The sequence below is a fragment of the Lagopus muta genome, chromosome 4 (assembly GCF_023343835.1).
Source record: "Lagopus muta isolate bLagMut1 chromosome 4, bLagMut1 primary, whole genome shotgun sequence".
NCBI lineage: Eukaryota > Metazoa > Chordata > Aves > Galliformes > Phasianidae > Lagopus > Lagopus muta.
Genome location: NC_064436.1, coordinates 14,736,761 through 14,755,173, shown reverse-complemented (window position 1 = coordinate 14,755,173; position 18,413 = coordinate 14,736,761). Strand labels below are relative to the sequence as shown.

Genomic DNA, 18,413 nt, shown 5'->3' with positions numbered 1-18,413 from the left:
ATCTGAACGTAGCTTTGAGAGCACTCCAAAAAGGCCCCGTTAAGACACATAAAGGAGAACGGACCGGTTCTTCCTGGGAGATAAGGGAAGACTACATCAGGAAAAGAAAAGAACCTCGCTTCTGCCTTCTGCTTCCTTACCGTGTGGACGCTACATCCAGATAATGAATCATAAGAATGTTTTTTCCTTGGTATCTCCAGCACTGTTTCAGATGTTATGCTCATACATACTACGTACCGCCTTTACAACATCCACTTGGACTTTGGGAATAGCATGTTCATCACATATCTAAGTATCTATCATGAATATGCTACCTGGAAAATTTAAAAGCTAGTAATACTACTAATACCAATAATAATAGAAAACCCTACACCACCATGAACGTAGCCTCTAGAAAATAAACTTAGCCGTGCCTTCGCTAGCCTCATCTACATCACTGCCGCACCGTCTCTCACATTCATTTGAAAACGCCTAGAAAAGGAAACTACAGTCAACCCTTGTAATAAGTTCAGTGAAAGCATAGAAAGCCATTCTAAAGTGACACTGAAAAAAAGCGGGATGCAGAACACCGATCTGTTTTCCACCGGAGAGTTTTACCAGCATGCAATCCTAACGTAATTATTCTTCATAGACTGCATCTAAAGCCATGGAGAGTATCCCTTTTCCAAGAGTGAAGACATCTATGCAGAAGTTGCAGGAAGTCCATCTGCAGATGAGCCTTACGTATGGAAAAATCAAAAGAGTAATTACGCTTTCATCTGCATTATTACCAGGGAATAGAAAAAGACAGGAAACAAGCGGTGCTGCACAGGACAAGCTACGTTCAAAAGAGTCTGTCAGCAAACGGCTCTACGCTTTATACGATAACAAGCAGCCTGCAGATTCTCTGGAGAACAACACATAGCCACATACCATGAGACAGGTTCAAACAGAATAGCAGGTAATTGAGAGAGAAAAGCACCGTGACTCACCTGGAGATTTTTACATCTTTTGGATGCAACAGAAAGTGAACCTCCAGAAGAGAATTGGTTTTCTTTTTACTACTGAATTCATACACCTTGCCAAACAGCAATTTAGCAACAACAGGACTTGGGAACCCTAAGATCCCTGTTCCAATCACTGGGAAAGCAGTGGACTTTAAAGATAGTTCCTCAGCAGTCTGCAGGCATTTTGTGACGAGCCTGCCCATGATCTGTAAAGCACAACTATTTTTTCCACTACTGAAAGTTACTTTTTCCAGAAGGTGCAATTCAGCTAAAAGGTAAAGTACTATCTCTTAGCATCATCTCACGCACATCAGAAAGAACACAACAGTCAACAAGGTGCGAGCAACACAGCTAAAAAAATAGCCCAAACTCGCTCATCTCCTGTGATAGCCTCCCTCATTTCAAAAAAGTTGTGTCAAATCTTCCGTAAAGCCCATTCAAATTAAGAGTTTAAGTAAATAAAAACTCCTGTACCTTCACTGCAGATTCACTTCCCTCTGACCATTGAGGTGTGACAGCATGAAACACGTAACTGCAACTCAGACTGTAACCTCTTGCTGTGAACACAGATTCTTCACCAGGTGATTTTCCCAGGCCTTCATCATTTAAATCTGCCTGAAGCCTTGGCCTTGTCTTTCTTAGCAAAGCTTTGGCGAGTTGTCCTTTCTCAAGCTGTAGATCTCCACCAACACCGATGACAACACCATCTGTCTGAAAAACACGCAAGCAAGAACTCCAGCTTTAAGTAAAGTCTTCAAAGGTTTGCATCCATTCATCAAATAGAGCCTACCTGCTGATTTGCAAGTAAAGTTCTAGGGCAGCAATTGGAGTTAACAAGGCTTTGGAATAAAATAGAGAAATCATGCTTAGTTCTAGTGCCATGAGCCTGCTTGAAGCAGTATAGAAGCTGAGTTAACAGTAGAACAAATGTCAATCTGAAAGAGAAAAAGTTAAAATTCTGCATTCCCCATTCCCCATGTCAGTACTGTACAGGCACAGCATGAGTTGGACAGTAGTGGCCAAGGACTCAGCAGTCAGTAAGGATGCCTGGGATTCCTCTGGCCCAGGATTAAAACCTTGCACTGTGCTGTGTTGAACCTCATTAGGTTCACCCGGCCCCATCCTTCGAGTCTGCTGAGGTCCCTCTGAATGGCATCCCTTCCTTCCACTGTGTCCACTGCGCCGCTCAGCTCGGTGTCAGCAGCGGACTTGCTCAGGGTGCACTTAATTCCATTATGGGTGTCATTGATAAAGATGTTAAAGAGCACTGGTCCCAAGAAAGCCTTCTGCGGGGCACTGCTTATTACTGGCCTCTGCCTGGACATAGAACCATTGATCACCACTATTTGTCTGTAGCCTTTCACCTCCTCTGCTGAAAGGCGTGAGGTCCAAATGACTCAGCGTTAGTGTGAGCCTGGACGACACTTTCAGAGACAATTAAGCTACAGGGAGGGATTGGACGTCCTTTCCCTTATTTTGACTCGTGTCTCAACCACTACTGGGAAGGTGTAGGATAATGCCTGAGAAAGGGTCAAGTCGTGGAATGGGACTCAGCCTCGCCTTCTTTGGTTTGCCTGTTGTTTGGTGTCACAACCAATCCTGGATCAATAAGGGTTCCCTTAAGTAATCCTGTATCACATGGGAAAGTGCAAAACTCATCAAAATAGCCAATCTCAAACCTTGATCGTTTCAACAAGCACCTCACCTCCCAACAGTCAGTTTGTGAGCAATGTGCTGGTGCATGTGCAATTGTAGAAACAGTAAACTCCTCTAAGGTAAGCAGAAATTTTCCTTCCGGTTGCCTCGATCCTGCAGGCTCCTCTATAATAAACAACAAGCTTTTCAGGAGGTACCACAAACCTGCTTTTATCTGGTGATCAACTATGTTTGTTCTCTAAAACGCAAATGCAATGAAGATGGTATGACAGACTCATGGACTGTGTTTGCCCATAACAACACTTCTCAACAAGCACTGGGTAAGGAGGATAAGCATTATCTATGAGCTGGATTACAAGTCTTACAACAAAATCGTGCTCTTCATCTTTAAGAGAAATGACTACAAGTTAACTTAGTACAACATTGGTCAAAAGTAGCTACACATATAAAATGTTTATTACATATAGTGAAATAAAACAACAGAATTAAGCTATAAATTTAGAGTAATACATATGAAGTTTCTCAGCTATCAAGGATTCCCACATGCTGGCATTTGTAGAATTCCAACACACTCAAAGCTAGATGACCAACTTTGCACAAATTCATTTGAGAACTGGAGTTCCAGGCGGAAAAGCAAGGAACAATTGTCAAACAGGAATGGGGGGAGGGGAGGGGGAAGCGGAACTGAAGAAAGGTGAGGGTCCTTGAAAACTAGCTGTAAGAATAGCTGTAGCAACACCGTTTCCCAGAGACATAGCAAACTGAGCTGAATGCTTAACAGTGAAAGGCAATAGAGGCATTTCCCAGTTGTAGCTTCTATCATAAGAGCTATTTGACATTCATGATATTTATTACTGTCTCACTACGATTCATCTAAGATCTTGAAAAGGTTCCCAAGTTACTGCTCTACAAAATGAAGAGAAATACCAATTGTATATGAACAAAGATCTTTCAGAATCTCAGTCGAATGAACTCTATTCCCTGTAAACACTTTTGTCTCAGTTGGATGTAACAAGTTCCTTTTTTAAGACTAAAACTGGTAACACGCCACAGCACTGTATCAGACTGTTTCGTCTGCTGCATTAAAGGACTTGAATTACATCAGTTTGCAGTCTTCTGATCTCTGCCATGCAAACAGAGACAGTATGGATCTTCAGCCAGCCTTCTTTGTTACCTGAGTGGAACAAAATACATAGATGAAGTTTTACAAACCTTGCTGTGCATTTGATTTTAATGGTACAATTCCGAGTTTCTCCAGCTACCTTCTTACCTCCACTGTGGTGCGAATATTATTGATGCTTCATGTTAAATATTTTCTAGTTCCTTCAGAGAAGTAACCTTTCTCTTCCATGTAGTTAATGTGCTGAGCTGCAGTTTAAAAGAAGCAGATATCTTTATTTATTTATTTATTTAACTAAGATTGAAACAACAGCTTCAACACAGAAAATGTCATCCAGGAGAAAAGCTGAGATAAATGGGAATTTGGGGTAAATAGCAGAATTCATAATGCATTCTGTTGGTAATTAATTCTTGCATCTTATTTCAGATGCCAAAGACTTCCAAATGATAGAAGAACAGGTAGCAGGAGTACTTGGAAGGTATTTACAGGGAATACGCACATGTTAAAACTGCAAACATTATTCTGTATTTGATTTTTTTTTTTTCCCCTCCATCGAATCACTATTATTAATAAGCTATGATTTATTGTCTTTCAGCTAAGGACTGGTAATTTTAGTAGTTTAGTTCACTACTACCATAATTGTCTTTCTTATCAATATGCTGCCCAAGCTACGCTGTGCAGTAATGTAACACTGAATAAGTCATCCTTGTGGATCTGAGAACCCTCAGTTAGCCTCGGTTTTGTTCTCCCCGGCAACTTTCAGGAGTCCTCCCCTGCCTTGCCTCTGGCTGCTTGCTCTTCAGAAATGCTCAGTCAGCGTTTAGTGGGACATACATCAAGATAGTGAACTGAAGCAGCACTGACTGGAATCAGACACACTTCCATGAACGCTCTCCAGGAGACGGGTCGGAATCAGCACGTTTGCTCTTTGTCATCACTGCAGTAGGCTACACCAAGCTAATAAAGCTCGTAAGCAAGAGCTGCAACGACTCCTTCAAGAAAATATTTTGAATATAGAAATTGTGATCCACCTTCATTGCCACACTTTGAACCGCGAGTGTAATTCGCACCCACTTTGTTCTCATGAACAGATCTGTGCTGTCAGGTCATCGTGCTGTCACAAAGTGACATTTAATCAAATATGCACCAGTTTGCTGATGACACATTCAAGACAAAACTGCTGTTCAAATTACAGTGGTAATGCTGCACACATATGTGATCACCTGTGCCTCAGGAATAACACCAAATGAGCTCTTTTCTCACATTCAGTGGCATTTTTGTATGCGCTTCAATGGCGCTTTTTCTTACGGCTTTGTACCTTTTGTGATGCTGTAGCTGCCCTCTGTTCTGCCCGGCTCAGTCTCATCTGAAGCCTATTGATATGTTTCTGATATTCCGTCATTAATTTTTCATCCTGTGTAAATGAAGCATCTTGTTACAAATATGAAGTTCTCTTCTCTGGATCCATCCGTAGTGTAGTGAAGAGCTTAAAGCAAGAGGACCTTAACAAGCAGAGCTGTTTATCACCTACAGTAAGACTGAAAGCACAGTGCTGACACATTATAAAGAACTTCCAGCTCAAATATGAATCATATGACTTCCCCAGTCACAGTCATCTTCAGCCTAAGTTTCACCTCTCTGAAGTAAGATGCATAAATGACGATATTTTAATGCAGGTAATTTAACTTACACAACAGTGCAGTACAAATATTGTAGCTACATTCAAAGGGGATTAGAGTATAGTAGATAATAATCATATAATTTTGTTACAGATAGCTTCTCCTCACCACATGCCAAGTATGAAGTCTTCACTATTCTTTAGCATTAGTTTCTGAAACCTGTTCTCACATCATCCCGGTTTTTCTCCCGCAAACAACAGAGCGCTACAAAAAACAATGCAAGGATTTCTCCTGTACAGAATTGGTTACCATCCCAGATTTATGAGGCAGGCTGGACGCACAGCTGTTTTCTGAAGTGACCATTAATTGTTGAGCAATGCATATTCCAAAACAGCAGTGCTCTTAATTTTTAATAGGTATTGCTTTTATCCATATACTGGGATGCGCACATGCAGTGTCAACTCTACTGTGTATGCTCAAAAACTCATCTCTACCTGTGCCACATTATCCATAGCACAACACCTCCTCCTTCTTAAAGCTATGCATGTGTACGAAGGCATGTTTTTGCAAACATTTCCTGAACTGCCTAAAATTGCCACATTAGTAATCTAATCAGTAATCAGTAATGATCTCCCCTTTGCCTTCTCCAATAATTTGACAGCAAAATTAATGCCTTTTTGCTATTTGAATGACAGCCATCAAAAGCAATTGTGTTAACCTGCTATGTCTTCTCCTCTGTCAAATATCCTTCTTTATAAAGTTTTGTTGTTTGTTTGTTTTTAAATCAGAAACATACTCAATGGGCTTCTGTTAGCACCCTAGTGTATTTGCATCAGGTTCTAACTGAAAGCAATTGTCCTATCATTCTTACCTCAATTACTTTATTGTTTGCCAGTTCCAGCTGAGCAATAAGTTCCTGATTACAAAGTTTTTGTTGACTCAGATCACTCCTATTAATCAGAAGAAAATGGTAAAGAAAACATCTAAATAAAACCAAAAACAAAAGACCAAAACCCTTTTAACCTTATTATTTCATATATGTTTGTCTGAAAACTGCTATATGGAACTCGAAATGCCTGTTAATATAAGGCTGCAGTACATCTCATTGGTGCTTTCCATTCCCTTGTGCTCTTTAACCAATCCATAGAGTAGATACCATTTAAAAACAAAACAAAACAAAAAAAAACCAAAACAGTTCAACGTCTCTTGACTAACTGCTATAAAAATGAAGATACATAGGCAGTGTTTGGAATATGAGCCAGTTACCTGGCAACCAGCACAAATAAAGGTACAAGTCTGTATCATATTTGAGTTAGGTGACTGCCCTGAGCACATTTGTACCCTCATAAACTTTTGAGCAAATGCTCAAAAAGAACACAACATGTGCCTCTACAAACATTTTTTCCAACTTCTCAAACTAGAAGCTTATTTCATGCTTACTTTCATAAAGACTGTTCTGAATAATTATGAAGACAGGAGTCTTCATGATACAAAGCTATGTTTTTCTAACCTGAGAGTGTTTGTCTGAAAGAAAAAAAAAAATGGAAAGATATTCCAATTTACTTTTTGTTGTAACAAGACTCACACATGTTAACAAGATGCAAAATTTTAATGCCAGTTGTTAGCTGCTAGCTTCATTATGAGTCACATCAGAGGGTTCTCAATAGAACATTGCTTCTTTTTTGCTGGAAGCGCATGATCTATTCCATGGCCTGCTCTCCTTCCTTTTGTACTGAGTACACCCTTGCCCCAACTTGCAACTATTGGCACTGAAAAACATTCTTTTCCAGAACGCACAGCAGCAGTGTTTGACAACCACACTACTGCATTATTTGTTAGCCACACGCTGCTCTGATAATGCAGTGGACACTGAAGTAGAGGAACGCTGTACTGAAAGTTGTGCAGAGATTCCTAATACAGACAGTAGATTAATGGAGATCTAGAATTAGACTAAGTGAGATCAATTGGAGAAATCTTTTTACCATATGGACTACTCCTCCTGTGAATTAAGATAGAACACTTGGGATCTTCTAATCAAGCACAGTCAGCAGAGACTGAGCTACTAAATAAATCTTGAAGACACACAACGCTGAAACAAAATTATTTTCAAAAGAAAAAAAAAAAGCATGTATCATTCAACCTTTCACCTTCAATTTATATTTCCAAATATTTTTTCCTAGAAATGCTGTCTTATTAAGCTAACATCAGCCTTAAAAAACAGCATATAAACCTGTAGCAGAAACATTAAGACACAGCTTGAACCAGTGATTGAGCACCTGGTGGGAAAGCAGGGCCAACCCTGGGCAGCTCAGGTGCATGCAACATACATTTTTTTCTTTTAGTTCTTTGTGTATAGCTGCTGCATTTGAGCATATCCTCATTTGCTGTAGCCTAGGACTTGCCCACCCTGCTATCACTGCTGTACTTCTCATTGCATTAGAGTGTTACATGAAAGCAACCCAACACTCTATCCATCTCAGGAAAACAGCACTGTAAAAGAGCAGCTTTTCATTTTAATAACAATTCCAGATTCCTAAGTGATTGTTCTGTACAATAGATAGGGTTTACAATCTGAATACATAAATAGCATAAGCACCTAAAGAAAAAAAACAAACAAACAACCAAAAAAAATCCCACAAAAACAAAAAAAAACAAAACACCCTAGGCTTTTCATTCTGAGAATAACCTGATCTAAAGATGTGCATCACGTTGCACTTTTTACCATTATACTACTGAAACTGCAATAACATCTGTTACCTCTGGACACAGACCTGAAATTCAGTATGCTATGTAACATGGACTAATATGTGTATACCTGGAGATACCACACTGTAGATGACTTTACAGAGTAGTAATTTCTGCCTGAGTATTTCAGTGAGTAACCTTTCCTGTGAACAGCATTTAGACATATGGCAAGATTTCAAACAACGTAGTTTATAAAACAATGAAAATTTGAATAGCTGCTTGCAATTCTCATTCTGTAAAGAAAAGCTTTCCTTCTGTGGTCTGCTGTCCCCCTTTTATACTTCTACAGGGAGTTATAGTGCACTACTTACTTCATTTCCAGCAGTTTCAGTTTATGCTGTGCCATCTGCAGACTCAGCTGAAGGTCACATTTGGTAGTCTCTGCAAGTAGATATTTCTGATGCCGTTGCTCTAGTTTTCTATTGTCAGATTCGTGTCCTCCGTATTCTCCGCATATCTGAAGAGCAGAATTTCATGCCAGATCATCTTTAATCATTACTACTGTGTCAGTAACCAGAGAAAGGTAAAGAGGCTACTCCTCACTGTGCCCTAGTTCCAGGGATTTAAAACAAAACTGACTATAGCTGAATTTCAGTGCTGCTTCTAAAAAGGTATTCCAAGATCTTGCATTCATTTAGTTTTCAGCATGCTGTGCTGAAGTTTGATTTGGAACATGTACCAGTGTGCTTTTAGATCGTGTCCAACATCTCCTTTTACTTTTTACACTTCCCAAAGAATGCTCTTTTTCAGTTTACTATTAAAACTTTAATTTCCCAGATTAAAACTTGAAGTACTAACATGCACATTAAATGTTCTGAAAATCAACTCAATAAATAAGGAAACTAAATATCACACAGAACCACAGAATGGCCAGGGTTGGAAGGGACCTCAAGGATCATCAATCACCAATCCCCAGGATCATAGCGTAATCCTTCGTTCCAGTGTTAGAAAACAACATGGGAAGTGAGAATAAGATGAAGATATTTTCATACTGAGGATAGACCTTAAACATGATGTAAAGAGCACACATTGCCTTACCTTCTCAAGCTCTTCTTCCACTGCTCGCTTTTCTCTAATGGCTCGCTCTATTTGACCCTGCTTTTCATCACGTTCCTATTTCAAAAAGTCATTCAGACAAACCTCTCAACCATATTATATATACATAAATAACTCACGATAAAAGTTCCACACACTGTTACCATCTACTTTCAGTGCTTGTTGTCCCTTATGCAAACCAAGCTGTACAAAAGAGATGTGAAGACGCTCTATACTGGAAATTGTTACACAGCAGTAATAAGCTGTCTGCAAACAGGCATCTGTGAAGACCTGGTACAGATCCAGAGCTGTTGTAGGATCTATTGGAGCTATATGACGCCCTATAGTAGATCCTACAGGACCTACACAGATGCATTAAAGCCTAGCTCTCTCCCCTTCCCCTGACAGCACAAGAGACTCAGGATAGGATCTAGCTCACTAGTTACATATTTGCAGAGAACTAAAAACAGTATCAGTTCTATTCCATACATCTGCTTATTTGCCCTCATTTCTTTGCCTTAGCCTTATGGCAAATGCAGACAGGTAGAAGACATCAGAATCGCCAGCTGTAGGAAAGTTGCAACTCACATCCTTGTATCTTCCAAGTGTGCCTGAAACACCAGGGCTACACAGTATTGGTGCCTGTTAGCACACCGTGTGTGCAGGAAACTGTTAGACTGCTGGGGCTGAAATGAAAGTTTCTTGTGCAGTCAGAAATATTTCTACTGGCCATAATACAAATTTAGACACAATTCCTTCCAGAAAACACTGTAAACAAAGCAATTCTAGTTAAACTGCTCAAAGGGGCCCAAGATGAAAGTATCCCAAGCCTACTGTGATTGACCCATGTACACACATAAAAGCATTTTAAAATCGCAAAAGAAAAACACTGTGATTGCTTATTTGCAACTAATCACCAGTAACTTCTATTTAACAATAAAGAGAAACACAAGTTTAAAGAAAGTATATCAAACCTCTTCGTCTAAATCTAAGAACCTCTCTTCACCAAACTGCTAATAATATTATGTAGGATTTTACTTGACTTACTTTCACATTTAATTAAATATTTAATTGGATAAACAGAAGTCTCAAACGTTCTGCTACTGCAAACATAATGAAGAAAGTGAAAGGAGGCAAAATCAATTACACCTCTGAAAAATTACAAGCTAGGTAATTGGTTTACAGCATTTTCTACTTGCAACACAAGACACTGGCTTCACATTTATATAAGAAGACTTCATCTGGAGTGTGCCTTAAAATAAAACAAGTCTATTTGACATGTGGATAACTGTTAAGAATCTCCAGGGAGATATGATTAGCTTTATTTTAACTGCAGATGGGACATCAACAGAGAGCAAATTCATTTGTCAGTAGTTTGTTATCAAGGAGCTCCTAATTTTCAGCCACTTGTGAGAAGAACAAATGTTACAGAAACAGATAACTATAAAATTTTGTAGCTTCTCTACCAAATTCTGATTTTTTTTTTTTAAGTGTGCTGTGATACTGCATTTATTTGTAATTAGCTGTACTTCATGGAAGAGCCTTATTTGTGCAAATAGGAATATATTTTGAAGCACTGAGATGACAAAAAGCTGATCTTATGACTCAACAATTCTTATCACCTGAATGTATACAAAAAGCATCACTAAGTTCCAAGATGAGACCACATGCTACTCAACAGAATTTCTGAAATAAGTGCCACATCTTCACCTTCTCTACAGCAGTATCTGCATAGACAGCAGTGCTTCTGGTTCATGAGAGGTGTGTGAATATCATTTGGGTTGGCAGAGTACCTCTCTAGATGGTAAGGCCAAAGAGCATAATGCTGTCAGTGTACTGCCCTACCTACTTACATTATCAAAACACAAGAAAACTACTGATATGAGCACACATCATATATAATGATGTAACTTTTAACTCTAAGTTCATAGTTGGTTTTTCTCTAAACATTGTCACTTACTGCCTTTCTAATTCTTGCAGCAGTATCTTCTGTGAGCTGAAATATTTCATCTTTCATCTTCTTTGTTTCCTCTTCCTTTTGTTTCTTCTTAAACAGTGCCTAAAAAATAAGAACAAAAATATTGCTGATAATACTTCAGTTGTGACATCATACCTAGCAGCAAGGAAAGAAGCCACACGTAAGAGGTGTTCAGAAGAACTTTCTGCTTTGTGCTTTAGAGCAGCTGACACCAAGAACCAACAGGAAAGCAAGAACGGAAATGACACAAAGATCTCTGTTAAGCATTAGAGTACATGCACAGGAGCACACACACTTTCCTACATAAAGCTGAACACTTTTTTTTTTTTTTTTAAATAGCCAATAGACTAAGTCTAAGCCAGTTATTCCCCCTCCCCCCCAAAAAAATAAAAATTCATAAGCAGCTAAGAAACGCATATATAAACTGCTCCAAAAAGGAAAACAGAGAACCAAAACCAACTCTTCAGTATGCCAAGATGGTGGGAATTTATGTGGGAATCACACCCTCAACTCTGATTGACCACCTGTGGCAAGCAATGAGTCAGCCCTGGGAGCACAGGTGGAGGTAATGGAGCCTGGCTCCACCTCTCCTAGATCCTATTTAAGTGCTGACTGCCACTGAGGAAGCATTTCTTTCTAGAGATCCCATCCATTGGAGAATGTTATGAGCCTACAACATCAGTAAGCATTTTTTACTTATTATTTTTCTGTTTTGATAATCTTGCTTAGCCTGATACTCTGTATGTCAAGTCATTTTATAGTTGCGTACGCTTACTGATTGTGTAAAGTTATAGAATACGATTGTAGTAAGGAATCCTTCCAGGATCCATACAGGATTCCAGAGGATGAAGGAAAGGCATTGCTGTTAAATGGGAGATGCTGGTCTGGAAAAATAAAAAAATCACAGAGCTCATGGTGGAAGAGATGAAAAATCCTAGGTAGCATAGAGAACATATATCATGTAGATGGGTGAAAGAAGAAACGTGTGGGAAAGGTCACTAGGAGATCTGAATCCAGTCTGTAGAAGGTTCTCCTGTCATGACATGGCACTTCACGTGTCACATTCTCTTCAACTGCTCCCATTCAGTTTGTGTTGTGTTTCTCGAAGTACTCTTAGAATTCTTCTGATCTCATTTTGTAGCTTTAGCTTAGGTGCTTCACTATGTTAGCATGAAAAAAGGAGCATTATTGTGACAATCTGTTAGACCCTCTTATAGTCTCTTAGAGACCAGAGAGGCCACAGCTTAGTTAACTAACTGCATGCATTAGGCTGTTGTTTGTTAATTCATAAAATGCCCACTTTGCAAAATGAAGGATGTTTTAGCCAGAGCAATAAATTAGCAAGTGCCTGCAAATTCAGAATTTTCCTCCTAGAGCATAACACTGAATTGTTGTTTGTAATGAGACTGTTATTTATTTTATTTATCTTAAATAAGATAAATAATTCACTAAACTAATAAATAAATGTTCACTAACCACCTCAGAGACACTATTTACACCATAATTTTTATCTGGCCACTTTTCTCTGTCAAAAATGGTATGAAGAGCACTGTTCTGATGTTCTAACACGTAGCTAACTGTGAATGAGATTTATACATGTTACCAATGCTTTTCAAATGAAAGTTTTTCTTGCTTTTAAATTCTGGGAAAAAATAATATATATTTTACCTTGTATTCCTCATACACAGGCTTTGGGGAAATGCTTGTAAATGTAGAAATATCTTACTAAGAAAAAGGACCTAACAAGTTCAAAAGTAGCCAGCAAGAGCAGGCAGACTGAAAACATAATTTCTAATTTCCATTTTGAACATAGCCTAATAAGTGAAGGGAATTGCTGGAGGTAAGAGCATAAAGCAAATGAGATGCAGAAGTCTGAGAACAAATACGCAAGGGAAGTAGCATGCCTGAGAGTATCATAAATCTGTAAATGTCTAAGAAGGATGTCTGTAACAGACAATAATCCTCTTTAGTGTAACAAGAAGAATCACACAAATTACATGGCAGTGCGTTAACAAGAACCCCAGAGTTCTGTCAACATTTTGATCCCTTCCACAAACAGATCAGCAGGTAGCAGGGACTCTTTAAAGTTTCAGTCCCTCCTTCCAGACAGGGTTGTCCTCCTTTGTCACAGAAATGAAATCAGCAAGAGCAAAGAAGACAATGCTAACTCTTGTATTGCAAAGGGATGAAGTTACTTTAGATTAGAAGACCATTCCTCACATTTGAAAAGCAACTTCAGGCTAAAAGAGAACATTTATCTCCTGAACTCTCAACTAGCTAGCCTGAGCAGAATGAATACTGATTACTTATTTTTTCCTACGTGCATTAAATAATCTAGACTTAATTTACTGTTGGCTGAAGTCTGCTAGGCACATTGAAGCTCAGTCTTTCCAGCAAGCAGAACTCATTAGATTACTGGAAGTCTGATTACAGCTCAAGCTTATCATGGAAACACCAAAGTGCCCGCATTAGACACAAGTGTACCAGTCCCTGCACTCTGTCTCCTGTAGGGGCAAAGAGAGAGACTCTAGTTTTCATCACATAAACGACAGCAAAGTGAGCGGTCAATAAATAGAACTGTGCTGTTGCCTTTACAAAAGCCCTCGAGGTTGGGATTACAGCACAGCTCTTGAGTTAGAAAGCGTCAGTCGCATGCACAAAGTTAGTCCAAGTCAGGGACGGCACGGGCCAGAAACCTTTGTGAAAACAGTTGATTGTGAAGGTCTTGGAATATAGCAGAACTGACAACTAGTATAAAATATTGACAGCTTGTCTCTTTGTAAGTTGTAGAAGCATTTTTCTTGAGTGACGGAAGTGAGCAGTATCTAGAAGTTGAACTTTGTCCGTAAGTACAGCTTGCTTAAAAAGTCGTGAGTGCAATTTATGTTTCTTGTTTCAGTGCTCGTGAAGTGGTATGGTGTGGTATGCAGTGCAGGGTACAGGAATGACTGCACTACGGAGGATGTACATTGTGGCAGATAAATACACTAAACTTGGCGTCACGGTATGAAAAACATGGCTCTGATTTTTGGCAGTCATGGACAACACTTACTGTTGCTGCTTTCTGGCAAAAGAAGAGTGTGGAAAGTAAGTGGTCAAGAGCATTCATAACATACAGAACCTCACTGGTTTTAGATACCTGTTGGTTGAGTAAAGGATAAATAGCCTTTTTTTTCCCCCTCACGTGTAACAGGAAGAACTTCCCTTAGAATTCGATGTGACCAGAACGGAAACCAAATGGAGGGGTAGAGCTCATCTGCCTTGGAATTATTTTCCACCAGGCATTAACAAGTTCAATGCCTTTGCAATCCATGGCTCAGGAGATCACAGAAAATATGAAGCACTTTATCCTGTGCCTCGACACAAACTTCAGGAAGGCCAGAAACCAGACTTGTAAGCATAAAATCAGTTCTTCTGTAATATATTTGCACTCTTCTTGGAGTACCTGTAGAAGACATCAATCCAAGTGCCTCTGATATTTTAACTATACTGTTCAGCCCCAGATCCGCTGTACTTCGTGTAAAGAACTTCCAGATAGCAGTAATTAGTGCTTGATTTCTATGTTATCCCCTAGCTGCACAGCAAATGATGCATTCAGTGTAATTTGCATCTGTTGTCACCTTCTCATCTAAAAAAAAAAAATATCAGAGATGGTCTGCTCTTTTTTCTCCTTGCCTACAGCACCTCTTGAAGTGCTATTTAATGTTAATTGTACCAGAGTAATAATATCCAGCGAGTCTCTTTTGCCTTAGAGATGGCTCTGAGTTATGGGAAAACTAGAGAAGACAGATGGAATTGGAAGTGTAATGAAAGGATGCCCACTATCAACAGCAAAACTAGAGCATGTTTACATTGTGCTGTGAGTGGACTTGTTCATTTTCTGAGTCTGAAACAAGTTAATACAGGCTGTTACTTGTGTGTGGGCAGTTAGTTCAAATGAACTAGCTCTACAAGAGTGCTGCAGTTCTCATGAAAACTTGGTACTCAACATAGTGATAGATGGGTAAACTGCAGAATGCCTGTAATAATTTTCAAGAAGGGTTGTTTTTTGTTTTCTAAGAGTATGTCTTCATAGAAATCCTGACTTGTTCAGAGATGATCAGTAAACGTATTTATGGGAAGAGGTCGCTCCATGCTGCTTTAATTGCTCTTAGCTGGCCTTCACGTGTAAAATGGACACTACTCATTTAGAGAATTTCATTTACTTAAATGATGCTACCAGGTGTTCTATTTACTGTTTGGCAGCTGTTTAAGTATTACTAAGAAATGAGCCTCAGTTGATTCTGCTTGGCAATGCAAAGGAGAACTCCTAGCAAGAACCAGTTTGTAACGGTTGAAAGTGAGATGCGGCCTTACAGGAGAAGAATACTTATTAGCTTCATTATCCTGTTCTGTCTCCCAGTTTTCTGTAAGGAGAGGATCTCCTTGTGGAGATTTCCAATTGGTCAAAAGTTGTAAACGGTATTTGGCTGCAGTGCAGATACGTTGTAGAGCAGGTGGTCATTTTGTGTTTGGTCTGACTGCATTTTTGGTCAACGTAAGAGCTCACCTCTAAACTCTGCCTTTTAACTTCATACCGTTGTTCCTGTTTGTAGCTCAGGATTTTGCCTTCTTTCCAGTACAAGATTTTCAGAAACAGTGTTTACATTCCCAGAAAGGATGGGAAAAAACATCAGTGAAGCCTACTGAGAATGTTCTCAGATGGCTCTTTGGAACTTAATGTTTTTTGTTTCTCCTTTGTCTATAGTCATCGCCTGGAATTTTTCCAAGAGTTGAATCTGAAAGAACTAATGGGAGAAGACTGGAAGCAGCCTGAATCAGACATATGGAAGTCTCACACTAAATAGCAAACTGGATTGAGGCTTATGTTTTTGCTCGCATTAAGTTTGGATGCAAGTGTATGAGAACAAGTGATGTTGAGCAGAAACTGTGGGCATGGAATGTTGTTTCTGCACTAGAAACTACATTAGAACTAACGAGATAAATATTTTTCTAAATAGCTCTTTTTGGGAAGGTCTTTTTACTTCACCAGGGGTCTCTGATAGTCTTCGCATGCTCAGCAATAGGTGAAGTAATTTATAGCCACAGAAATTAGGTAGATGGAGTAACATGTAGGTACACAGACTAAAGTCTGCAGCTCTAGGCTGTCCAACCAATTCTTTGAAAGATATTTTTTCAACTACAGCGTCTGTTTGTTAAAGCAAGGAAAATTGCCCCTCCTCAGTCACTGAGACACAGGTTATGATGCTCACCTTTCATTCTGATAGCAGACTACTTGGTGCAGGACTTGGTGACTGCTTTGAAATCTACATAGTTTAAGTTCTAGATGAATCTTGCGATGCAAACAAGCTGGCAGACTTGGTGCAGACAGTAAAACCGTAGGTCAGATGAACTGAGACAAATCTACCCTTGGAGAAGTTTAAGGTTAGCTTCAGTTCACTCACTGTTGATGAATTATAATAACGTAGATTTTGGCACTGACAGTAACCCATTTTTAAAGAATTATCTGCAATATTATCGATCATACTCAGCTGTGTGTAAATTGTATTAAACTATCTACTAAACCACAATGTCTCAGTATTGCTTTTTCTCATAAACTGTCATTTACATAAGTAAGCTTTCTTTCAAAAGCCCGTGTCCAGGAACCGCTTGTGTAATTTCCATAACAAGTTCTGAACCAAAAGTAATGCATCCAAATCCTTTTTGTTTGAAAACACTGATCATCCAAGAATCAGAAATGTTAACATGTGACCAGTAGTGCTAAGAAAGGAGCATGTGGAGAAGCACACCAAACAGTCCAAAGGCCCAGGGGAGATGAAGTAGTGCTACATCTTCTAAAAAAGCATACTATGCTAGAGGTTTTCTGGCTTAGTCTTCCTCCAAACCTTGCCTAGAGCCATCCGTTCTTACAGCATAGGCAGGGCTAGAAATATGCCTCGCTTACCCTGCTTTTCTGCTTTCAAGAACAAGGAGGAAGAAGGAGGTATGTTGAGATCCCTGCAGTGAGGAACTTGAAATTGCAGGGGAGAAGAAACAGCTACCTGTTTCTCTGGTTGCAAACAGTGGAAAGTAGTGGGAAGGACTGAGGGCAGGAGGAGGCTATGTGAACAGCCAGCAATGGGACAGAAAGGCTGACAACAGACGCGGACAGAACCAGGGCAGAACACAGCATGCTGCCCACTCAATCAAGGTTTTTTTATTCTACAAGCTCAAATTGCTGCTTTCTTAAAGCTCCGACCCAACTACACAGGCAAAAAGGAAGGAGATGCGTTATTAAAAGCTCCTTTGCAAATAAAGGAGCAGTGGCACATTATTTCCTGCCTACTTAAGCACATACTGGGACACAGACAATTTTCTAGGTCTGAGAGAAGTGAGCTAAGAAAGGAATCTGCGTGGGCCACCTGGTGGCTGCAATTCATTTTATACCACTTTTGTACATACCCTAAAAGAAGACAGTTAGCTAGACTGTGCCTTTCCCACACTACCAAAACAAGGCTACAAAGCAGACAGCTCAGTCCCATAAACAGTGATTCCAGTAAGGAGAAAGCTTAGGATTTGCCTGTGGAGGTCGAGAGAACATCCCAGCACGGGAACACAGCAGAGCCAGAACAGGATTCTGTATATTGCTGCTGCCTGTTTGCTGCAGCATTCCCAGTCAGCTGAAAGCCAAGGTGTACAGAATAGGAGGGAGAGAATGATGACTATTTGCTTGTATTTCTGGTAATCAGGTACTGCTGAGATTCTTAAGAAGAAGTCCAGTTCTGCACGTATGAATTTTTAAAGGTTCAAGGGAAAAATACCACGACAGCTCTCTCCTGCACAAGCAGCTTGTTAATACAAAAGTTTCTTTCTTGCTGCATATCTAGTATTATCTAACATAAGCAGGAAGCCATCTATCTAGAAGCACCTCCTGCGTTTGCTTGGCTTCTCCCCTCACAAAGTAGTGAGCAGACATCCCCAAAGATCAGCAGACAACTGCAACCTGTTCCGGAAAGCTTTCATACATCCCTTTCCCTCAGCAGCTCCTCCACTGACAGCTCAAAGAACACTGCAGAGAAGCATTCACTCGTGGGATGGTTTCAGCTTTCATCCCTCTGCTTTTTCCATCAGAACACCAAGGCAGAAATCCTAATTAGCAATCTGAAAGCACTGCACAGGCAATGAATATTTACATTTGCCACCGCGTTTGTAATATTTGCACGCTGTTCTGGTGACTTGTGATTACAGAAAGGAGGAAGAGGTCTGAGTCTGCCTTTCAAGCCTTGTGGCAGCAA

The 18,413-nt window shown here is 39.7% G+C and overlaps 3 protein-coding genes across 14 annotated transcripts in view; 1 reads left to right on the top strand and 2 right to left on the bottom strand.

The window, feature by feature from the left end:
- Positions 1-18,413, top strand: part of LOC125692143 (UPF0462 protein C4orf33-like) — a 169,983-nt gene that overhangs the window by 59,737 nt on the left and 91,833 nt on the right. The window contains exons 3-6 of one of the 7 annotated variants that reach the window (XM_048942315.1): positions 13,930-13,984; positions 14,175-14,226; positions 14,333-14,532; positions 15,887-16,635. In XM_048942315.1, the coding sequence (XP_048798272.1) occupies positions 13,930-13,984; positions 14,175-14,226; positions 14,333-14,532; positions 15,887-15,986 (407 nt within the window). In that variant the 3' untranslated portion in view covers positions 15,987-16,635. Of the gene's footprint in view, positions 1-13,923; positions 13,985-14,174; positions 14,227-14,332; positions 14,533-15,886; positions 16,636-18,413 lie in introns of those variants that run through there. The other 6 variants (XM_048942313.1, XM_048942311.1, XM_048942306.1 and 3 more) reach the window with 6 other exon arrangements.
- The window catches only part of LOC125692142 (protein mono-ADP-ribosyltransferase PARP14-like), an 88,921-nt gene that overhangs the window by 6,251 nt on the left and 64,257 nt on the right, over positions 1-18,413 (bottom strand). Inside the window, exon 1 of one of the 6 annotated variants that reach the window (XM_048942299.1) lies at positions 1,461-1,495. The exons of the other annotated variants lie outside the window; for them this stretch is intronic. The gene's annotated coding sequence lies outside the window, so the exon portion shown is untranslated. Of the gene's footprint in view, positions 1-1,460; positions 1,496-18,413 lie in introns of those variants that run through there. 6 annotated transcript variants of the gene reach the window in all.
- LOC125692133 (sodium channel and clathrin linker 1-like) overlaps positions 3,128-18,413 on the bottom strand; it is a 125,465-nt gene continuing 110,179 nt past the window's right edge. Inside the window, exon 22 of the mRNA XM_048942259.1 lies at positions 3,128-3,816. The gene's annotated coding sequence lies outside the window, so the exon portion shown is untranslated. The remainder of the gene's footprint in view (positions 3,817-18,413) is intronic.